Here is a 22,081-nt window from a genome sequence, read left to right as displayed (position 1 = left end):
CTGTCCCCATTGGAGCTTAAAGCACATCAGGCGGCAAAGAGGGCCTGTTTCATGAGCTAAATGACCTAAACAAATGAGTTATTTACAATTAGGTACAGAAAAGGTATGTGCCTATTGTGGGGGCCATAAGTGTGGCAGTGGGTTATAGAGCAGCTGGAAACACATTCAATGTATAAAGAACTATTGATTGAGGACTGTGAGCTCTTTTTAGTCCACAACATTGGTAATGAATCCTTAAGTATTAAGGGAGGGAAGGAGAGAGAGAGAGAGAGAGAGAGAGAGAGAGAGAGAGAGAGAGAGAGAGAGAGAGAATGAGAGAAGAGAGAGAATGAGAGATGGAGTTTCCTTCGCTTCATACTCAATACAAGCTAGTTTATTTGACTAACCAGGTTGCTCCTTGATTACAAGCAAATAATGGTTACTGATTTTTTTAAAAAAGAAAGCAGTCCTTGTGTAGATTTCACAAATCTCTTGTTTCATGCCAGGGAGTCTTCATTCGACACCTTTCTTGGGTTACATTCTGTAAGAAAAGCTTAAAGGTTGCTTAAAGTAATTTTTAGCTTGAGGAATTGAGTCAAACAGAAGATTATTCATGAGTTTGCTGTGTGGGTTCTCCCTAAAGTAAAGGGTTGCACACATATGTACATGGAAACATCTCTGTATAACACATGCATGTACGAGTCTTGGTGTATATCTGCTAACAATTGGTATATGTTTGCCTTCCTCTAAAATGTGATGGCCCCATTTTCCCTCTCCCAGATTTAAAAATGTAGACATCTCAGTGGAATTGAGGTCTCCAGCTTTAGTCTGTGACTTCCCCATGTCAGTTCTATTCCTGAATTACTTATAGTTTGGGGGTGGGGTGGGGAAAGGAGGCTTTCTCTACTGACCTTAGTTCACAACCTTTTGCATCCTCTAATGTGTCTCTGAGAATTGCCCATTACCAGAATTTTTTTTCCCTCTCCCTTGGCCAGGCTGAACAATCCAAGGAAGAACAGAAGCAGGATTTGAATGCTGAGAAACTGATGAGGAAGGTCTCCAAGGATGTGTGTCGGCTTCGGGAGCAGAGCCAGAAAGTGCCTCTCCAGGTGCAATCATTCAGGTATCTTCTACGGTTCTCCTTTTTGTTCTCCTCCCCCCTTTGTCAGTGCCTACCTCCAGAGCTGCTTATAAACTGAGTCCTCTAGGAGTCTCCATTAGGTTGTGCCATTTCCCATGTTCATTGTTAACAACTGAACCACCTCTCCTGACCCTTGTTTTGAATTTGTCACTGACAAATGTGAAATAAGCAAAGAAAAAATACCAATAATCTTCAGTTTTGACTAAAATACTGTTTATTCCTAAAGTCTGGGTCTTTCTGGCTCATTACAGTGAGACTCCTCAGGAAGGAATCCTGCCTTTCTGGGTACCAGAAAGCACAGAAATTCTTTGTTTTATGGTAAAGGGGGAGGGGAGAGGTCTCTCCGATGAAGACAAAGCCTTGTTCCCAGTGCTATGATCTCTTTTGTAGTTCACAGACATTATCCTGTCTGGAAGAACAAAAGGCGCAAGTGTTCCAGCCAGAATCTCCAAATCCCCCAAATATACCCAGGTTCTCTTGTGATGTAGGTCATCATCTCATATTTTGTTCCACCTGGCACCCAGAATAGAATTGAAATGAGTCAGAATGAAAGGGATTGAGAATTTCCATAGCTTCGCCATTGAGTAATCTCTTTTTAAAAATGATTTATTTACATGTAGAAACGATCTTTAACAATTGTCTTCTGGCATTTTAGGCTTCAGATTCTCTCTCTCCCTTTCCCTCCCTGAGGTGGTAAATAGTTTGATATAGTTTATAGCAGTGCTTTCATGCAGTACATATTTCCATATTGTTCATGTCATGTCTATCAATTAATCTTTCAAAAATCTTTCATTTATATTACCCTTGTTAGTCACTGTCATTTACAAGCTATTCCCTAGAATAGTGATGATGATGATGATGATTATTATTATTATATAATTGCTCTACCCAACAAGAACCAGTACTTTTCCCACAATATTTTTTAAGTCCTTACATTCCATCTTAGAATCAGCACTAAGTATTAGTTCCAAGGCAGAAAATCGGGATGGGCTTGGCAATGGGGTTAAGTGACTTGTCTAGGGTCACACAGCTGGGAAGTAGCTGAGGCCACATTTGAATCCAGGACTTTCTGTCACTAGACATTGAGCTCTCTATCCACTGAGTCACCTAGCTGTCCCAAAAATATAGGAACATTTCTAAACCAGCCCCCACAATATTATATTCAGTGGCTTTTGCCAAAGAAAGAAATGTAGGAGGAAAGATAGAACTAAGAAGGCATCAGATACCATCAAGGTAGAAGCCACTTGAGTGAGTCATTGAGAACCTGCAGAAAGCTAGAAGGAATTCAAAGAGCAGTGTGTTGTTGATAGGGCTCAATTGAAAACTTATAAATACCCTATTACTCAATTAAAAGCAATAAGGAAAGAAACTTGCCAGGAAGATTAAAACAAAAGATTACAAAAAATTCTAGACTACCGTAATTGTTAGTTGAAAGCAAAAGTCAGAGCAGCTAGGCGGAACATTCAGTCATAAACATTTAGGTGCCCATGCTAAGTTCTGAGGATACAAAGAAAAAGAAGAGTCTTGCCTTCAAGGAACTGATAGTCTAATGGAGAAAACCAAGTGAAAACAACTAAGTAAATAGGATAAGGGCAGCTACGTGGTACAGTGGATACAGTGTGCAGCCTGGAGTCAGGAATATTCAGCTTCCTAAGTTTAAATCTGGCCTCAGACATATACTAGCTGTATGGCTTTGGGCAAGTCACTTAACCCTGCTTGCCTCAGTTTTCTCATCTGTAAAATGAGCTAGAGAAGGGAATGGCAAACCACAGTAGTATCTCTGCCTAGAAAGCCACAAATGGGGTTACAAAGGGTTAAACATAACTGAAAAATAAATAAGCAACAAAAAGACAGGAGAAATTGGAGATAATCTCCAACAGAAGGCATTACCGGCATTAAGAAATACCAGGAAAGGTTTCTTGTAGAAGATGACTTTTTTTTTTTAAGCCCTTAACTTCTGTGTATTGGCTTATAGGTGGAAGAGTGGTAAGGGTAGGAAATGGGGGTCAAGTGACTTACCCAGGGTCACACAGCTGGGAAGTGTCTGAGGCCGGATTTGGACCCAGGACCTCCTGTCTCTAGGCCTGACTCTCAATCTATTGAGCTACCCAGCTGCCCCAGAAGATGACATTTTTAGCTGGGATTTGAAAGAAGCCAGGAAATGTAAGAGGAGAAGAGAAAGGGGAGAGAATCTCAGGCATGAGGGACGACCTGAAAAGAGTATCCAGAACCAGGTGGTAGATGGTCTAGTGTGAGGAAAAGCAAAGAGGCCAGTGCCACTGAATATAGAGTATGAGGGGGTTATTAAGATGTAAGAAGACTAGAAAGGGAAGAGAAGGAAAGTTAGGAAGGGCTTTGAACACCAAAGAGAGGATTTTCTATTTCATCCTGAAGGTAATAGGCAGTCATTGAACCTCATTTTCAGGCTTACACTTTGGGAAGATAACTTAGACAGCCAAGAAGAGGAAGGACTGGAGTGGGGAGAAATGAGACAGGGCAACTAACCAGAAGGCTTATTCCGGTGCTCTTGGCATTAGATGATAAGGTCCTGGATCATTGAAGGCATGTATCTGAAAGTACCATCTACAAGATTTCCAACTGTTTGGCTATGAGAGAAAGTGCAGAGTTGAAGCTGACACCTTGATTGTGAAACTGGGTGACAGGAAAGATGGTGACTGGAAAATTCTGAAGAAAGGTAGATTTGGGGAGGATAGAGAATGATGCCACTTTTGGACATGTTAATTTTAACTGTAGAACATTTAATTCAAGGTGTCCAATAATTGGAAATGGAAAATGGAGATCAAGCGAGAGGTTAAAGTAGTAATATGAAGATCTGGGAATCATGAGCATAGAGAACATGCAAAGGATTTGATGAGACCGCCAAGTAAAATAGTATAGAGGGAGAAGAGAGGGGGCCCTCATAGTCAGTGGGCATTATTTGGAAGAGGACCCATCAAAGGAGACTGAGGAGTGACCAGAGTAGGAACAGGCATGTCCTGAAAAGCTAAGAATAAATGAGTTAGCAAAGAGATGAGTATATCAAGGCACAGTGAATAGAGCATTAGGTGGATAGAAAAAGATTCTGAATTCAAATTTGGTCTCAGATACTTTGTTGTTGTCATTCAGTCATTGCAGTTGTGTCTGACTCCTTATAACCCCATTTTGGGGTTTTCTTGAGAAAGATATGGGAGTGCTTTGCCATTTCCTTCTTTATTTTCCAGATGTGGAACTGAGGCAAATAGAGTGAAGTGGCTTTCCTGGGGACACACAACTAGTCTGAGGCTAGATTGGAATTCAGGAAGATGAGTCCTGACTTAAGACCTAGCACTCTTATCCACTGTGCCACCTATCTTCCAGAAACTTAATGGCTATACAACCCTATACAAGTCACTTAACTTCTGTCTGCCTCTATTTCCATATCTGAAGATGGGGAAAATAATAACATCTACTTCCCAAAGTTGGTTTGAGGATAAAATAAAATGATATTGATAAAGTGCTCTATAAACCTTAACACGCTATAGAAATACTCATTTTTATTAAAAAAATTATTATGGGGGTGGAAGAAATAGCAAAGTGCCTCGGGATCACGAGCCAGGCCTAGGGACGAGAGACCCCAGGTTCAAATTAGACTTCAGCTTCTTCCTAGCTGTGTGACCCTAGGCAAGTCCCTTAAACCTCATTGCCTAGCCCTCAACATTCTTCTGCCTTTGAATTCATAAATAGTATTGATCAATCAAATCAATAAATCCTAAGATGGAAGGTATTTTTTAAAATAAGTTATGATAGTACAAGGTATCAAAGGAGGACCAAGAACAACACAGAGAATTCAATATGAATGAAAAACTTTACTTCAGAGGCTAGAGAAACAGGAGATTCCAAGGAGAGAGAGAGAGAACTCCCAGAAAAGAAAGATGGGGAAAATTTCTGATAGTCTCAGTGGGTCTTAAAGATTCCAATGCAATGAAGAACCAGGTTGGACCTACCATGAAGCAGCTTGCACACTTGTAATATTGTGAATGATAAAATAGTTAGATAAAGAGAGGTGACAGAAACTCTTTATCTTCTCTTCAAAACTGGAAAGTAGTGGGAATGCTTGGGTGAAATCCATCTTTATTTGCTTAAATGCTTCACTTAGTACATGAATGATGAGCAAGGCATAGAAACTCATAGTTGGGTTCTCAGACACAAACCTGATCCCACCTTTCTGACCATCAGAGCAATGAATCTTCCAAATGCCAGGTAATTATCTGGTATATGTACCTTATACAAAGCATTCAAAGCTTTTGTCGCTTCTGTGTGTGTCCAAAGGTTTTAGTACAGTTTTATCTTTCTCCTTAAAAACATACCAAAATTTTGAAGCATCCTATACATATAAGCACTTCTAATAAATCGTATATTGGATATCAAGCAAAAGTGAATTGCAGAATTGCAAAGGACAACTTGTTATTGATTCAGCAATAACTGAACCAGCCTTTCAAAAGTGTCTTCACATTTATATTGTCTTTATTGATCCCCTCAAGGCCTTTGACTCAGTTCTGCACTCATGGCTTATCCACGTACTGCTAAAATAGAAGCGCAGTATGATGACAATAGAAAACTGTCCTCTATCGAAAGTATGATTGCCAACACATCAAGGACAATTGGTACTCAAGGTGGCATCTTTGGGAGTATTGGCTTAAACATTGTCAGGTTCTTCCTAGCCTTAAGACCATGAGCAAATCTCATAAATAGAATGAATTATGGCTTCCATAGTAAAGAGGGCATCATATCAAAACATCTCTCTAATTGCTTAATGCACAGGAATATCAGTTCTATGACTACAGTGAAAAACAAACCAAATAGCTCTTCTCATGGAAAATACGCAACGATACCAGAATGTCATATGGACCTGACAAATACAAAATTCCTAATAGCCTCCAAGGAAAGAGAGGCAGAAGTCTTCAGTTTGAATCCAGGGGGTAAACTGAACCAGAGAATAAAGGTGACCCTTAGAAATACTGTTAGCTCCTCTAGTTAAGATATATTAAACACGAAGCTATAGTTTTATAGCTGTATCTGTCAAGAGATTTCCTGGCATACTAAGGTTAAAACTCATTGAGAATAACTTATTTAAAGCAATTCATGCCTATGCAATTTACCCTAAACCTATATAGTATTAATGAAAGACAGAGCTTCTGTCGCAAAGGCAGCTATGGAAAGATGAATACTTCCTCATCACAAGAAGGAAGACTTGTTGACAGTTGTTCTCAGAGCACATGGTAAACAGGCTAAAAACTCACAGAAATACTTTTGAATCAAGCAGATGTTCCTTTACCAAGCAGTAGTAAAGGCTGATAATAGGTATATGCCATTGGATTTGTCCAATGTAATTGAACTTGGTTCACTTCTGGATGGAGCCTATGAAGGAGCTGAGATCCTAGGGTAGAATCAGCAGATCCTTCTTGGGCTATATCCACGGGAACTCAGTCAACAATATGCTGATGATGAATTGTCAAACATATGGCAGAATCATGCAGATTTGTTTGTAGAAACATCAAGGTTTTGGGATGGGAATTCAGAATGGGTCACCAGTACCAGCAATTAGATGTTTCCTTCAAGGAGCCTCGACTTTATAATTAATGTAAATTGTACAAAAATGACATGATTATTAGTAATGTAATAACTCGGATTTATAAAGCACTTTTAAGCTTACAAAAATGTTTTCTCCCAACAACCCTGTATTGTAGTTATTGCAAGTACCTATATTTTGTAGATGAGAACACAGGTTTAGAGAAGTAATTGATTCATCCCAAGTCTCACCACTAGGAACATCCAAACTGGCATGCTAACCCAGGTTTGTTCTCACTCTCAACTAAGCACTGTGTCCACTGTTCCATGTCTCCTTCCATTTTTTGTATCCTATTCATTTTCTATCCCAACTTCATGTAAGTAGCACTTAGGTATTTGTTCTGATGCTCTCTGTGGAAATTTCATAGACAAAAAGAGATAGTGTCTCTATCCTTGATAAGTTTGCAATCCCAATATTTCTTTCTTTCTCTTGTTCTACATTTCTGACCTCTGAAGTCGATCTTGCTTCTTTCTTCATTATCCTTTCCTGATCAATTTTGTTTCTAGCCCCCCTACCCCCACTTTAAAGACATAGAACAATTTTTGCCTTTAAGATAAAATAGTTTCCATTTCCTTACAAATAGACCATGTTTATCTCTTATCAGCATCTTGATGTTGATTGCCCTTATGACATGCCATGAGAAATTCTGATATACTGTTTTCTCCCTTTTTGATTATTCTCTTTCCTAAATTCTTATCCCAATGGCTCGTCATTGTGTGGAGGTGATCCTGGTTTTTCAAAGGCTCTGCTACAAGAACAAAAGTTCTGGGAAGTTCTTTTGAACTAGAAAGACTTATTTATTGGCTCTGTGTGTGTGTGTGTGTGTGTGTGTGTGTGTGTTGCTTATTATAAACTGCACAGAGGCTTATTATGAGAATGACAGCTACTAGAAGGGATCCAGTTGTCTTTCAGCCATCATAACTCTTACAGAATAATCTCTATTGGTATAGAATAGTGATCCTTGACTTAACTTTTGTGTATCATGGATCCCTTTGGCAGTCTGGTGATGCCCAGAGACCCCTTCCCAGAATAATGTTTTGAAATGCGTCAAATACAAACACATAGGATGACAGAAGAAACCAGTTATCCACATATTGAAAAGCAAATTCTTAGACCCTAAGTAAGGAAACCCTGGTACAGTGGGACTACTTTCACCAGTGAAATTGTAGATCATTTAAGTATTGAACTCTAACTCTGCATGTTCTTAAACCTAGAAGGAAGTCATAACCATTTTAGAAATTTCTCAAAAATAAATAAAAATCAAATTTAATTAATTAATGTTAAAAAATGTAATTAAAGAAAGTTCTAGGAGGGTTTGGTCTCTAGATATTCAACATGAGCCATCGTTGTGCATCTCCATCCCTATTCTTGAAAACAAACCCAAAGAAAAGAAACCTAATAAACTTTTAAAGGGAGTTGTATGTGGAAGAAAATAAATAAAAATTGGAACTTATTAATAAACCAATGGAGCTCTTGTTCTAGATATTACCCACACAAAATTTTTAGCATGTCACTTAAGTCTGTTTATTCTTCACTTTTGATTCTAGGGAGAAGATCGCCTATTTTACTAGAGCAAAGATTAGCATCCCATCCTTGCCAGCCGATGATGTGTAAATTACCTGTTTTGAATCATTCTCCCACTTGCCTCACTCAGTGGCAGGTGAAGGGAGGTGACCTTTTTTGGGGGGTGGGGGGTAACCAACTCTTTTATCTTGTATCAGACTATGGATGTGTTTATTTGTAAAATACCATGAATTTAATTGTATGTTTAAAAAAAAAAAGAAAAAAAATTGAATGTCCAAAGTGGAATTATTCTGATGCACAGATGTTGTACAGTATATATGTGCATTGCATGTGGACTTTTATTTTGTAAAGATGGAGTAGAGGCAAGTACCCAGTGTGTACCCTGTTGAACTGCACTGTCGAGAAATAACTGTATTAAGAATTCTCTCTTCCCCTGTTTCCATGTGAGTAGACTGTGAAGATGGCAATTGTGCCATGTCATATTTTTATACAAGAAGAGTGTAACTCTTTGAAGTCAAACATGTCTAATAAGCTTCCTTCCAGAGCTACAAGGCCATCCCAAACAGGTGCTGGGTCAATTTCGATCTCTTATAATGGAATAATACTTCGTTTCCTGAAAGCAGTTTGGGGTTGGTTTTTTGGTTTGGTTTCTTTTTTTTTTTTTTTTTTTTTTTTTTTTTTTTGGTCTTTTATATTCGTTTAAGTAAAACAGTAACATTGGAGGACTGAGTGCAAAAATAAATAGAACTCTGTGAATGTACAGGATTTTGGGCTGCACTAAATATCTTGTGAATTCTTATTTCGTTGAAAGAAAGAGGATGCTGAAGGAGGATAGCAAATATCTCAAGTTCAGGAAAATCCATCCACCCAATGGGCAGCCACTTTTTAAACTTGAGCTTGAATTCACACGAGTGTTCACAGCCTATCAACTCCCTTCCAAGCAGAATCACTGTTACAGACACCAGTAATGTTCTGCCATAATAAGCTCATAGTATTTCTAACTACAAGAATGTGGTGTGATCTCATTTCTAATGATATCAAAATTCATGAATTAGAGAAAATTTCCCAACTTAAGAAGGAGAGAAAAGTACCAGAATATCTTGTTAGGATCTAAATTGTAACTCCAAAGCAGATAGTAGAATTCAAGGATTCTGCTAGAATTCAGGCTGTAACTCCCCTTTTTGGGGGACTAAAAACCAATGCCTTATGGATGAGAATGTTTGGAATTCTGGAGTTTTGTTTTTATTAATTTGGCCGAAATTCACCTCGAGCAGTTGGGTTTCTTTGTTTGCTTTTAATCTAGTTCCAGATAAACAAGTATCAAAAAAGAAATCTAAGTTAGGCTTTCATCACAACAAAACATTTAACTTGACCTACACGGGTCCTTTTTAAAAGAAGCATGCTCTGAATATAGTCATTGCAAAGGACAGGCTTTAAAAGAAAGACACTAAATGCAAATGTAAATCAGATGAAGGTCAGCCTCGTTTCCATCCGATACTCACTTATTTCTGATGAAATAATATTTCAATAACCTTAATATGAGAGGAACCTATATCAGTTTTGCCTGGCATATAAAACCACATTCAAGAAAAAGAAAGTTTCCCATTCAGGGAGGTTCTGAATGGATGCTTTTTATTCCTAAGCTAGAATCTTTACAAACAAGTTCTTTATCTTGAACTTTTTTTTTTTTTGGTGTCATCAAAAATCAGGGTCAGCAAATTCTGTCCTCATAAATTATGCACAAAGACCACTTAGTCATGTTTTTAAGCTGTTGATGAATCAGTTCATTCAAAGCAATGGGATGCGATTTCTTTTTTTAAATGACATAACTGGATGTTACTTTGCTTTGAATAAGTGAGTGAGCCAGGATGTTCCAAGGCTGCCCACTTAATTCAGTCTGTTTAAGACATGTGAAAACCAACACAAAATAAACACCATTCATTTTTGTAAGGTCAAATGTGAACTGCAGAAGTTTTGAAGTTTATTTAATATGAGATTAAATGAAGGTCAACTGTTTTCAACTTCTTAGTCTAATTCTGTAAAATGTGTTTAGGATGATGTGTAGTTGTGCTGTATGATTTCATTTTCTTCATTTATTTATTTACAGTCTTATTTATGTTCTGTTTAATATAGTTCAGTTCTGGCCATTTAAAATGTCTGACATGAAAGAGGCCATATTGGATCATTTTTAGCTTTTTAAATCCTCCCACGTTAGCTGTTAATTATATATGATTTTTTAAAAAAAGATTTGGAGGAGTGGTAAAGAGAAAAACTATCTCAGGCTAATTGTTAATAGGAGTGGCCAAGAAAAAGGTTTTTTTAAAAAAGATTTCAGAATTTACTCATTTTAAAAATGAAGGACAAAGATTTTTAACATATCCCTTTTCCCTCACTTTGAACATCAGCCATAATGTTAAATGCATATTTATAGGCAGCTTTTAACAATTTTGTCATTTTTGTACTAACCCAAATTATTCACAGTGAAAAAGTTAGTCAATTGATCAAAAATGATAAATATGAATTTAATTTTACAAATATTATTTAAAAAGTAGAATTTACTCTTGAAGGGGTATAACGAATGTAATATTTAGATCTCATGTTTCAATTATCAGTATGTTATTACAGTTTTGCATATCAGTACAAGAACAATATTATTATTAGCCAAAAGAACAACATTTAGCTGAATTTTGTAGACTACAAATCAACTCCTTTTTAAAAATCTTTTTTTTTTTTTTGCTATTGCTTTATCTATACTTTATTAAATATCAAATGCTCAGGACTGAACTAAATATTTAATCAGGTTAAATTCTGAATGTGTTTTCTGTTCTAATTTGTCTTGTTTGTAAAAGTATGCAAATACATCACATAGATTAACTTTTGTCTCTGCACTTTCCATGTGTTTGTGATTGGGGGAAAAATACAGTTTTTTTTTTTTAACAAAGATGCTTATTGCCTGGTATTTTATTCCAGCATCACATTGTACAGATAAAGTCTCTCCCTCTGGCTGAGACAGAAGAGTTTGCATGAAATCTTTACCTGGCAAATGTGGACGTGTTTATTAAAAATTCCTCTTGCCAGCATTTATTTTTGAATGGTTCTTAGGAGGTCAATCTGAATTGTGGATAAAGTACACATTTTTTAGATATGTTTTCATTCAGAAAATGAGCTGTGTAATAAAACTACAAACTAGCACAATCCATATCGGTGTATCCTGGGCACAGAGCCCCAGTGCTAGGGTGTTCGGTACTGTTCTACAAATGCCACTCAGAGCTGCACCATAGTGGGCGGTGGGCTATGAGTAGAGACCAGTGGCGACTAGCAGCAAAACATGTTTCACTTGATGAAATCTTGAGCATTTTTTTCTTTGCTCTCCCAGAGCTCACCAATACCTTCTACATCCTACAATTGTCCTTCTTTGTTTTCCGCATGTTGGAAGGAGTTGATAAAAGTGACTGGCTCTTTGTAAACATATAAACACAATCAATGAAGCCTCTAGTGGTTTCAAGAAATTCATCAAACATCTCACCTTCCCCCCTCATACACTTTTAAGAACAGAAAATGTTTTTGAATGTGAAAAAAAAAATTGGCACTGATATAAAGAAAATGTTTGTGCAGTGGACCTTATACTGTGGTCTCATTGTAACAGGTCATGTGAAAACACAAGGTGCTTCAATGATTATCAGGTACAATTCAGTTGGGTATTTGGTGAACACTCTTAAGTATAGAGAAACACTAATATAATGTTCAATTTACCAGTTCTGTGCGATCACCGAGGGATTTTAAAATTTAGAGGAACTCGTCAAATGTAATGAGCGTGGTCACTATTAAGTCTTGATTGGCTTAGGTCTCAGGATGGAAGATGAAAAGGTTTTTTCAGTCTCTGAAGATTGCTGCTTAAAACCCTAATGGCCAAAGGAAGAATACATTGTAGAAAGCGAAGAGCGACTGTGGAGCAGGTAATCCTACCTAATCCAGAGCTGAACAAGTTTCGGAGTTTCGGGTAGAGAAGATTTTAAGAGAGACTGGTCCATTTGTCTTAGATTTTCAGGGGAGTGTTTTTCATCTCCAGATTTTGACTTGGATCTTGAATTTCTGCCATTGCATAAGGACTGAAGGATGGATATTTTTGAGTAGAACAGGCTGCACAATTAAGCAAAGACCCTCCAATAACAAGAAAAAATCCAGCAAACCAGCCAACAAAGAGAGCTACTCCAAACTCCCATCTGGGGACAATATCTGGAATGGTCTCATCCCAAAATTCCTCAACTGTGTTGTGGGCAACCCAGGACACTGGAATGAGGGCTGTAATTCCTGATAGCCACAGCAGCATCCCTCCCAGGATCATCAGCCGTTTCTTGAGCCCTCGTTGCCCTTCTCCAATCCTCAAACAATCCAGACTGAAACCAGATACCAGCAAGCCTAGAACTCCCAATCCATTTGATAAAAACATCAAAATCCTGGAGATCCTCAGCTCAGTAGGCAAAGCTAAGAATGAATCAAAATCTTTACACTGCATCCCTCCTTCCTCTTGAATCACACAAGTCTGCCAGAGTCCCAGGGTCCAGTTTTCCATCTCATTTAGCTCTAAGTTGAGTTTCTTCCACTCAGGCAGATAAGTTGTGAGACACGATAAAATCCATCCCAGTAAAGATAGTGAAAGTCCGACTAATTGGGCCACAGTTCTAAAAAGTAAAGCCATATCGTAACGCCGAGTCCAGTGGACGTTAGTACTGTCTGTACTAAATTCCGTCTGTTGCTGTGAATAGTAGTGACACTTGTGTTATCACATGCAAAGCTCTGAAATATTTTTTTTTCTTTGTGTATATAGAAGGACGCTTGCCAAAGTTACCATTGTTTGATATTATGTTGAATAGGTTTTAGAAAAGGATAGGGAAATAATGCTGCAAACCAGTAATTCCAAGGTGTGGCCAAGGTCATGTTCATGTCCTATTGGCTCAATTTTGCAGAAAGTAGTTTGTTATTTAAATAAATTTAAGTGATAGAGGTTCCTGGTCACTGTATTTAGTGGCTATGCTTTTTTTTTCTTTCTGTAAGTCAAAAAGATTTTAAAAGAGAAAAATTTGTACTGTTTATCAGACCCACCCTGCTTCTCGCTAACTTCACCCCATCAGATTTAATCTGCTCCAAATCTCATGTTTCCTCAAGCATGTTGTGGTGTTTGTACATTTGCCTTTACAAAGAGAAACAGAAGGAATATTTCTTGAACAAATCAGACCTATTATGAACTTCCATAGGGCTTAAATCAGGTCTAATCCCTTCGTTGTTTTAATATAACATTTCATATAATAACAAATTCAATATTGCTTCTATTTTTCCTCCCTGTATTTGTCCCATTTGTGCCTCTCTGCATAAAGGATATTTTTTAATGTTTTCTTTGCATGTGTTCAAGCAAAGAATTTGCCTTTAAATCAGAAGTTCTTAGCCTTTAAATCTGAGGTCCACAAGCTTGTTTTATAAATCTTTTGATCATTCTGTTCCTTTATAATTGGGTTCTCTTATGATCCTAGGCATTTTTTTTCTGCAAAAACATGATTCTGAGAAAGCACACATAAGTGTACCCAAACTACAGACAAAAGGTAAAGAACCCCCGGTTGAAACAAAGGGAGTATGTGAGTTAGAGATTTAATATCTTTACAGATTCTTCATGGCAGAGTTCTAGTCCCTCTGGCTATCTGAGGCAAGTAATGAGGTTTTTCATTGGAGCAAATGAACCATCAGAGGATTATTTGAGGATTTAAATCACTAACTTTTTTGTGGGAGGGGTGGGACATTGGCTGACCAGTATGTATAATAACTGAGAAGATATTAGTTCTAAAAGTCTTCAGTCTCATTTAAAAAAACAAAAAACAGCCAGGAATGGTGCCTGGCAATTTGCTGGACACAAAACCCTTCTGTTGAGTGTTCAGATAATATTGAACTACTCAAGAGACTGAAGTAAGGATTGTAGAAAAAATACTGTAGCATCAGTCTTCGGTGTAATTATACAGTGGAGAATACTTTAATAATCTGGGTTGATTTCCTAAAGAAAGAAAAGCTGATTAGTTTAGTTTCTAACTGGCAACAAAAAGCTTTCAAAGTTAAAGGTTATTGTAGAATAAGGAGTTGAATTGACTACTGCACCACCAACAGAATACTCTCATTTGTATTAGCAGACCAAAGAAAACTATTTTCCCACCTCTAAATCTCATTAGATATAATGATTTCCCCTTAAACTTAAGGTTTCCTCTCATTCTCTCCAGGGAGGAAAAATGTTGCTTGGAAATCAACTTCTCAAATGAGAAAATCTGAGATGCAGAGACTGTTAAGTAACAAAGAAGCCTTTGACTTGGATAAGAATAAGTTCTTTTGCGTCACATTTTCACACTAGAACAGGTCTCTCCCCTTCTTTCAAAAAGTTCTACACTTTAGGATTGAGGTTTCCAGCTTCCAGGTGTGGACACGGAGCTTGCATTTCTGCCACCGTGTAATGGCCCGAAGGAGCTTGAGTTGAAAAGGCTGCACAGGTTAGAAGAAATCCTCCAAGGAGAAGAGAAAATCCAGCAACCCAGCCAACAAAGAGAGCTACTCCAAACTCCCATCTGGGAACAATATCTGGAATGGTCTCATCCCAAAATTCCTCAACTGTGTTGTGGGCAACCCAGGACACTGGAATGAGGGCTGTAATTCCTGATAGCCACAGCAGTATCCCTCCCAGGATCACCAGCCGTTTCTTGAGCCCTCGTTGCCCTTCTCCAATCCTCCAACAATCCAGACTGACCCCAGACAGCAGCAGGCCCAGGACTCCAAATCCATTTGACAGAAACATCAAAATCCTGGAGATCCTCAGCTCAGTAGGCAAAGCCAAGAATGAATCAAAATCTTTACACTGCATCCCCACTTCCTCTTGGAAAACGCAAGTCTGCCAGAGTCCCAGGGTCCAGTTTTCCATCTCATTTAGCTCTAAATTAAGAATCTTCCACTGCGGCAAGTAAGTTGTAAGACAGGATAAAACCCATCCCAGCAAAGATAATGCAAGTCCAGCTAATTGCATCACTCTCCTGAAGACTAAAACCATTGTCCCAAATGATAAAATTTCCAGAATCTCTGTCTTGCTCTCCTATAGGAGCTGCTATCTTTAGTAGTTGATTGTTCTAAGATGATCTTGGTTCATTGCTGCCCCAAATATAAGCTTTTGCCATTAACCCTTTGGACCAGCTGAAATAACATTTTTGTTCTTCCTGAATATAAGGTTTCACGTAAAGGACGAAGGACTCTGTTAAAACCATGAGTTGGGTTCTCTGATAAGGATTTGATCTGTTACCTTCCAATTTGCTTGGTAAAATTATATCCCCAATGCCTGATGATTACAAGTCTGAGGATGAACAAAGGAGGCTCTATGACCCCTCACCCTAAAACACAACAGAAATCTTTGTGCTTCAATATGGATTAATTAGATTTTAAGTGGTGATAAAAAAAAGCCAGCTCTTTCTGCAACAGGACTTCATTGTAATAGCTAAATTTGAGATTTCAGAGATGTAAAACAAGGCCTTGTAAAGAAAGGTAGACTGTTTGTCTATAATCTTTATGCTTCTCTGACTTCTTCAACCTACATAACCCCTCCTTCTCCTGCCCCACTCCCACCTCAAGTTCTTGAGTATCTCTGGCGCTTGGTTGGCGCTTGCTAGCCAGAAAGTGTTTGCTTTTTGCAAAGCATTACCTTCGGGGATTCCTCAGAAAGATTGTTCATGATATTCTTGCTTTAAAAAGAAAGAGGCATGAATATGTTTATAAAGGGAACTGAGCAAAGGGATAAACAGCACCCAATGAATTTCAGCTTCCACACCCTTAAGAAAATTTCCAACTGAGTTGCTTGGGCCCCACGTGAAGGAAACTCCCTTTCTCAGCCTCTTTTTCTCCTTCTTCTTTGGTCCATAATTAGCTTTGTTTTGGGCATAATTAACTGTGTTCTATAAAATGCTTCAGGTATCAAGAGCCCTAGCCAGAAAACAATATCCAAAGTGGGGCTGACCTCTCTGTTATTTTTTAGGCGGGTCACACACCCCCGTGGCAACATAACTCCTCAGCATGACCACATAGGGCTTTCTGGGCCAGCAAACCAAAGGGCCACATGTTCCAAATTCCCAGGCAAATGCTGCCCTGGTGTTGGTAGAAGGTGCTTCTGTGCATGCAGCTCAAACCAAAAAGGCAGCTCCTCATGGGCCCTAGTGGGGCAAAGAATTCCATAAAGAGGGTTCTCTGCTTAAGAAGTTTTGCCACAGATGCCTTCATTTCTTTTTCCTTGAACTGGTGACACAGAAAATAGTCAGCTAAACTGCTGATGCATTTTTTTATGGCATGAAATATTATTTTATCCTTCTCCAGTTCATTTTACAAATGAAGAAACTGAGGCAGACAAGTGATTTGCCCAAGTTCACATGACCGGTAAATGTCTTAAATAATTAATCCATAACTAATTGCTGATACTTTCAAAGAAATACAGATCAACTTCCATGAGGTCTTAACATGGGGAGATAGACTCTGTTTACTTAACATGTGTAAGGCTTGGATAGGAGTTAGGGTTAGGAAGTTACTTTGAGATTTTTCTCACAAACACATTTCCTTTCCTTTTGAGATAATGAAAACGAGGGGTTTTTGTTAATGCGTATGTTTGTGGAAAGTCTTACAATTCCCTTATTTATGTGTGATTTCATTTTGAAATAAATGGTTTTTTTGCATTTTCACCTTTGAACAGGCACAGGTCCAGAAAGTCAATGTAATTTGCATATGGTCTCCTTGATCACTTGATGGTCATTTCGCAAACACATTGAGGCTCTTGTTTTGGAGTGAGAACAAAGAGATCCAGAATGATCTGGGAACTGTATCACATGAGAGACTAGCTATTTAGAAAAGGACTTGGGGGAAGGGGGTGGGCTTGAAAATTCGGTTCACATATTTTAAGAGTAGCTGCCAGGAGAGAAACTAGACTCATCTGTGTAGCTCCAGAGGGAAGAACTAGAATCAGTGCTTAGACTTTACAGGGAGGCAGATCCTGATTCAACTTAAAGAACTTCCCAATGATTAGAGCTTGCCTTTGGTGATCCGGTTCCAGCAGAGGCTGAACTCTTTTGCAAAAGCAATTAGACTAAATGGCCCCTTCCAACAATAAACTTGTAATCTAGATTTTAGCCATTTCCTTGGCTCCTCTACCATGCTGCCTCCTGAAACTTGGACACATATTCCAATCATGGAGCTGGAAATAATCGAGGAACGGCTATTTGTGAAATTAGTACTCCTATATTAGTGTTAATAATTATTCAACCCAACTTTATCTTTTTTCTTGCCTCCCAGATTTCTAGCTCCCAAAATTTTACTTTGTAAACCAAAGCCTTTGCTGGTTGTGTACACTTTGATAGAACCAGTATTTGTCCATTAAATCATAATGTTGACCCAACCCTCTTTTCTCAGGTCTTCTGTTTCCATTCACTCAAGTCCAGACATTAGAGGGCAAGTGATGGGATTTTTTTTCTAAACTTTTATCTTCCACTTTATTTTTTTTTAATTTTGTTTAATTAATTGATTTAGAATATTTTTCCATGGTTACATGATTCATGTTCTTTCCCTCCCCTCTTCCCAATCTTCCACTTTAGAACCAATATTAAGTGTTGACTCCAAGACAGAAGAGTAATAAGGGCTGGGCAATTCAGGTTAAATGACTTGCCCAGGGTCACACAACTAGGAAGTGTCAGAGGTCAAATTTGAACCCAGGTCTTCCCACCTTCAGGCCTGACACTATCCATTGAGTCACCTGCTGCCCCTCAAATGACATGATTTTAAAAGACACAGTATAATGCCTAGAAAGAAGGAGATGATGGTCCTGTGACAATGTGGAGTTCCTGTAGAATATTTGTACAAAGAACTTGTACTTAAAACTGTTAGTACCTCTGGAGTTCTATGCCAGTTTTGAACACCACATTTTAGAAGGGACAGAGGAAGGTGACCAGGGTGGCAAGAGGACTCAGACTCATGCCATCTCAGGATTTGGTCAAAGGAAATTCAGTTTTTTGGCTGGAGGAGAGAAGCCTTCAGAGCCATCAAGTATTTGTGGAAGAAATGAGAGTTGTTCCAGTTGGCTCCAGAGAGCAAGACTGAGATTGCAAAGCAATTAGTGCTATACAAAAAGTAGAATGGGTTCTTTTAGGAGGTCAGTGAGGCCACACACATCAATCCGAGGAATGCCCCCCTTTGCCTACTTTATGTTCCAAGGGATTCCTGGAGCTCAGTTTATTTCTCTCTGTCTATTATTCTAATTAACTGTAAGCTGTTCTACTAGACTCTAAGCTCTCTGAGCATTGGGCATATGTTTCTAAATCCCCACAGTACCTAGGAAAATGCTTTGTACATAGTAGACTCCTTTAAAAACACTATATAAATATTTGGGAGTGGAGAGTAGGGTGGATCAAAATTGTGACTTCCTGGGCATAGGGAACTCCCAATAAGGAAACCAATCATCTAGATGGACACATTTTCTCCATTTTTAAAGCCTTGGAGATTTACTTGGGACACTGAGAAGCTAATTAACTTGCACAGTCTTACACAGCTAGTATCCCTGCTTTCCAAATCCCCACCATACCTAGGAAAATGCCTTTACACATGTGATTCCTTTTACGGCACTATAAAGATGTTTGGGAAGTGGGGGCTTGTGGTTTCGTTGGCTTTAAAAAAAAATAAGGACCCCCCAGGAAAGGAATTCTCCCTATTAATAATGTAGATTGGCACCTTTTCTGCAACTTGGAACCTAGAAACGTGCCTGGAACGGAAGTTCAGTGACTTGCAGTATTGTCAAGGTGGATGGACCTTGAACCCAGGTCCTCCTGACTCAATCCACTACACGGAGCTGCCCTTCGTTAATAGGGGATTAGTGTTTGTTTAGAATGGGTGAATGGATTTTTCATTCAGCTTTAAATGATGATAAATGCAAACATAGAATGCCAACTCTGTGAATGCCCTCCTCATTTAACTCGAACAATAAGGAAACATCCTGATGTTTTGATCATGACTAATCAAATCTAAGCCAGAGAAATGGACTCTCACCAGCTGTTTACAATGGAGAAGAAAACCCTGTAGAAAGTGAGTCAATATTGCCAAAACATCTTAACAGGTTAGCAAACAGTGTCCTAATCTGATGGAAGTGTTAAGATTGCTATCTCCTGGACTGGGCTTGCCTTCTGTTCTGTGCCAATAATATAGTCCTATTGCCTCACTCAAGTTGCTTTGGGTCTTCCACTTTTAATTGGTGGGCTGAGATCCAGAACTTTTTAAACTGTTTTATTGATTCGGTACATCCCTACTGAATCCATACCATGTTCAAGACTAGCTGCTGCTCAAGTTCATGATGTCGTTCTGTTCTCAAATAATGAGGGGAAACTGAGGTAGGCTACGAGGGAGAACTAGGGTGTCTCTTGCAGCCTCACCCATTTCCATGGCAGTGGGGCTTGGTTTTCCCAAAGATGGTGCCAACAGTGAAGGAGGGTTCTCTTCCTCTGGAGCTGACAGTTCTGCTTTTTGTTGGCCTCCATCTGGGGGGGTTGAGGGGGCACATGTTTCAGAACCTAAATGTAGGAGCAAAATGGCATGTGGAGGCTGCTTCATGCATGGTCTTGGTATAAAGGTAGTTGATGAAGTGATGTACAGTGACAAGAAAACATTTCTGCTGTTTTGGTCACAGCCAGGAGCCCAGGATTCTGGGATATAGAGCCGCCCTCTATAAAAGTTGGTCTGAAGTTGGTCTCCAGCACACCATGCTCCAAGCTACTTTGCCAATAGAGTAGATCCCCTAAACAAATATCCTTTTGTTATCTCTTTAGCACCTGGAGCTTAGTTCAGGAGCTTCGGGGTAAGAGGAAAGGGGCTGACTTCCCAATCTTTGGCTCTGCTCTATGGGCCTTTGTTCAGGGGCTCCCAACCTGTGTCCTCCCTCCCCCCCTTTTTGCCCCTGTTCACTGATAAAAGGAGCAACTTGGGAAGGAAACTTTCATTACCAAGTTAATTCGCACCTCTTCTCTTTATGCTCAGAGAGCTGCCTATAGCACTGGGCTCTAGTTGGGTCAGACACCATCTTGCATTGTCAGATCAACCCTCAGCTTTAGGTTATGAATTTTGAAAGGGAAATAGGAAGAAGAAAGGATAGGAACTGCTCTGTGCTGGCCTTTCTGAATGTCAGTGAACAACCTTTCCAAAGCAGAGAGCAGGGGGGGAGGGGGGTAAGTTCTTCTATCAATAAGTACCAGAAGATATTTTGGTCTTCCAAGGTCCACTCAAATTAGCAATCCAGCTTCTGTTTTGCCATTAACTTTGAGATCTGAGCCTTGAATAGAAGGCGGAACTTCCTGAATGGAGCCAAGATCTGGGCAGAGAGATTTGGAACAAAGTATGGTAATGGAAAGAGATTGGACAGATTTCATGATTAGATTTTCCATTTTTCTTCTATGGAACGTCTCAGCTGTTGAACACGGGCTTTCCTTTGGCAAGAGAGTGCATCCTCCTTGGACCAGGACCAGAAAAAGCTGGATTGGTGGTAATAGTCTTTTATGGCAGTTGACATGTGATGTTATAGAAGTTAGTCATAGCCTCCTGGCTGGGACAAAAAAGTTTAAATGGAGGGTTGTAGGAGTCAAAGGACTCTAGACAGAGTTTTAGGGACCTCAAAGGTCATCAAGTCCTAATCCCTCACTTTACAAATGAAGAAATGGAGAACCAGGAAAGTTTGGTGATCTGCCCAGGGCCACCCTGATCAGAGATAGGATTTGAACCCAAATCCTTTGATTCCCAACACCAGTGCTCTTTCCACTGTGTTATAAGAGACATGCCCTTCACCTAGCTGACATTTATAGAGTACTTAAGATCCACAAATCAGTCTCCTTGGAGTCTTACCACAATCCTGCTAGGTAGGCACTAGTAATCTTATCCTCCTTTTACAAATGAGGACACTGAAGCTCATAATGGTCAAATGACTTGCCCAAGGTCCCTCAGTTCATAAGTGTTGAAGGGAGAATTACTCTGTTGTATAACCAGTGGACTCTTTGCCTTCCTATTTAAACCAAAGGACAGTGTCAACAGAAATTTCCGAGAAGCAGCCATCAATTTTAGAGCTATGGACTGTAAGAAATGAGGAATTTAAAATCATGGAAAGATTTGTATGAAATGAGGACGTAGAGATGTGGTTTCAGACGCAAATAGAAATGGAGACCATTAAACCATCCTTCAGGATCCCTATGGACCTCGTATTGACTTTTTTAAACCCATGTATAAACATTATCTACCTTCTGTTGTATTTTTATTTATTTTGTTAAAAAATTTTCCCAACTACTTTTGAGTCTGGATCTAGCCATTCTTGGGAGTGTGTGGGAGTGAGCCAGCCAGCGTGTCTGACACCTATAGAATGAAGGAAGTAAAACCAGGAAAACAGCAAATACAGTGATTCTTGCAGTGTAAACAGAAAGACCTATTGAACACAGTATAATTATAAGAACCAACCTTGACCTCCGAGAAGACGTGAACCTTCTTTTGGTGGAGAGGTAGAAGACTATGAGTGCGAAATGCTGCGAAAAGGTCTGACACTTGATTTGCCTTGACTGTCTTTCTACTTTGTTCCAAAAGTAGGCTCCCAGGGAGGGGATATTCAGAAGAGGTTATGATGTGAAAACAAAAGACGAAAGGCATCGATGAGATGTTGTTAAAAAATGGAACTATGAGAGAAAAGGAAATAAGGCAGGCAAGCAGGAGGATAAAACTCAATAGACTGAGCCAGGGACCTCGGTGCTCTCCCCCAT

General features: G+C 39.0%; 3 protein-coding genes across 3 annotated transcripts in view; 1 reads left to right on the top strand and 2 right to left on the bottom strand.

Moving 5' to 3' along the window:
• WWC2 (WW and C2 domain containing 2) overlaps positions 1–8,894 on the top strand; it is a 241,937-nt gene extending 233,043 nt beyond the window's left edge. Inside the window, exons 22-23 of the mRNA XM_044680083.1 lie at positions 975–1,102; positions 8,276–8,894. Coding sequence (XP_044536018.1) covers positions 975–1,102; positions 8,276–8,342 — 195 coding nt within the window. The 3' untranslated portion in view covers positions 8,343–8,894. The remainder of the gene's footprint in view (positions 1–974; positions 1,103–8,275) is intronic.
• Positions 8,895–12,288: 3,394 nt separating this feature from the next.
• On the bottom strand, positions 12,289–12,951 carry LOC123251860 (claudin-22-like). Its single transcript, XM_044681183.1, has one exon. It carries the CDS (start codon positions 12,949–12,951, stop codon positions 12,289–12,291), a length of 663 nt encoding a protein of 220 aa, XP_044537118.1.
• Positions 12,952–14,670: 1,719 nt separating this feature from the next.
• On the bottom strand, positions 14,671–15,327 carry LOC123251862 (putative claudin-24). Its single transcript, XM_044681184.1, has one exon. The coding sequence runs from the start codon at positions 15,325–15,327 to the stop codon at positions 14,671–14,673; it is 657 nt and encodes a 218-aa protein (XP_044537119.1).
• Between the last annotated feature and the right edge of the window lie 6,754 nt (positions 15,328–22,081).

Source organism: Gracilinanus agilis, chromosome 6 (assembly GCF_016433145.1).
Source record: "Gracilinanus agilis isolate LMUSP501 chromosome 6, AgileGrace, whole genome shotgun sequence".
In the NCBI taxonomy this organism is placed as follows: domain Eukaryota; kingdom Metazoa; phylum Chordata; class Mammalia; order Didelphimorphia; family Didelphidae; genus Gracilinanus; species Gracilinanus agilis.
This window is presented reverse-complemented; position numbering and strand designations above follow the sequence as displayed.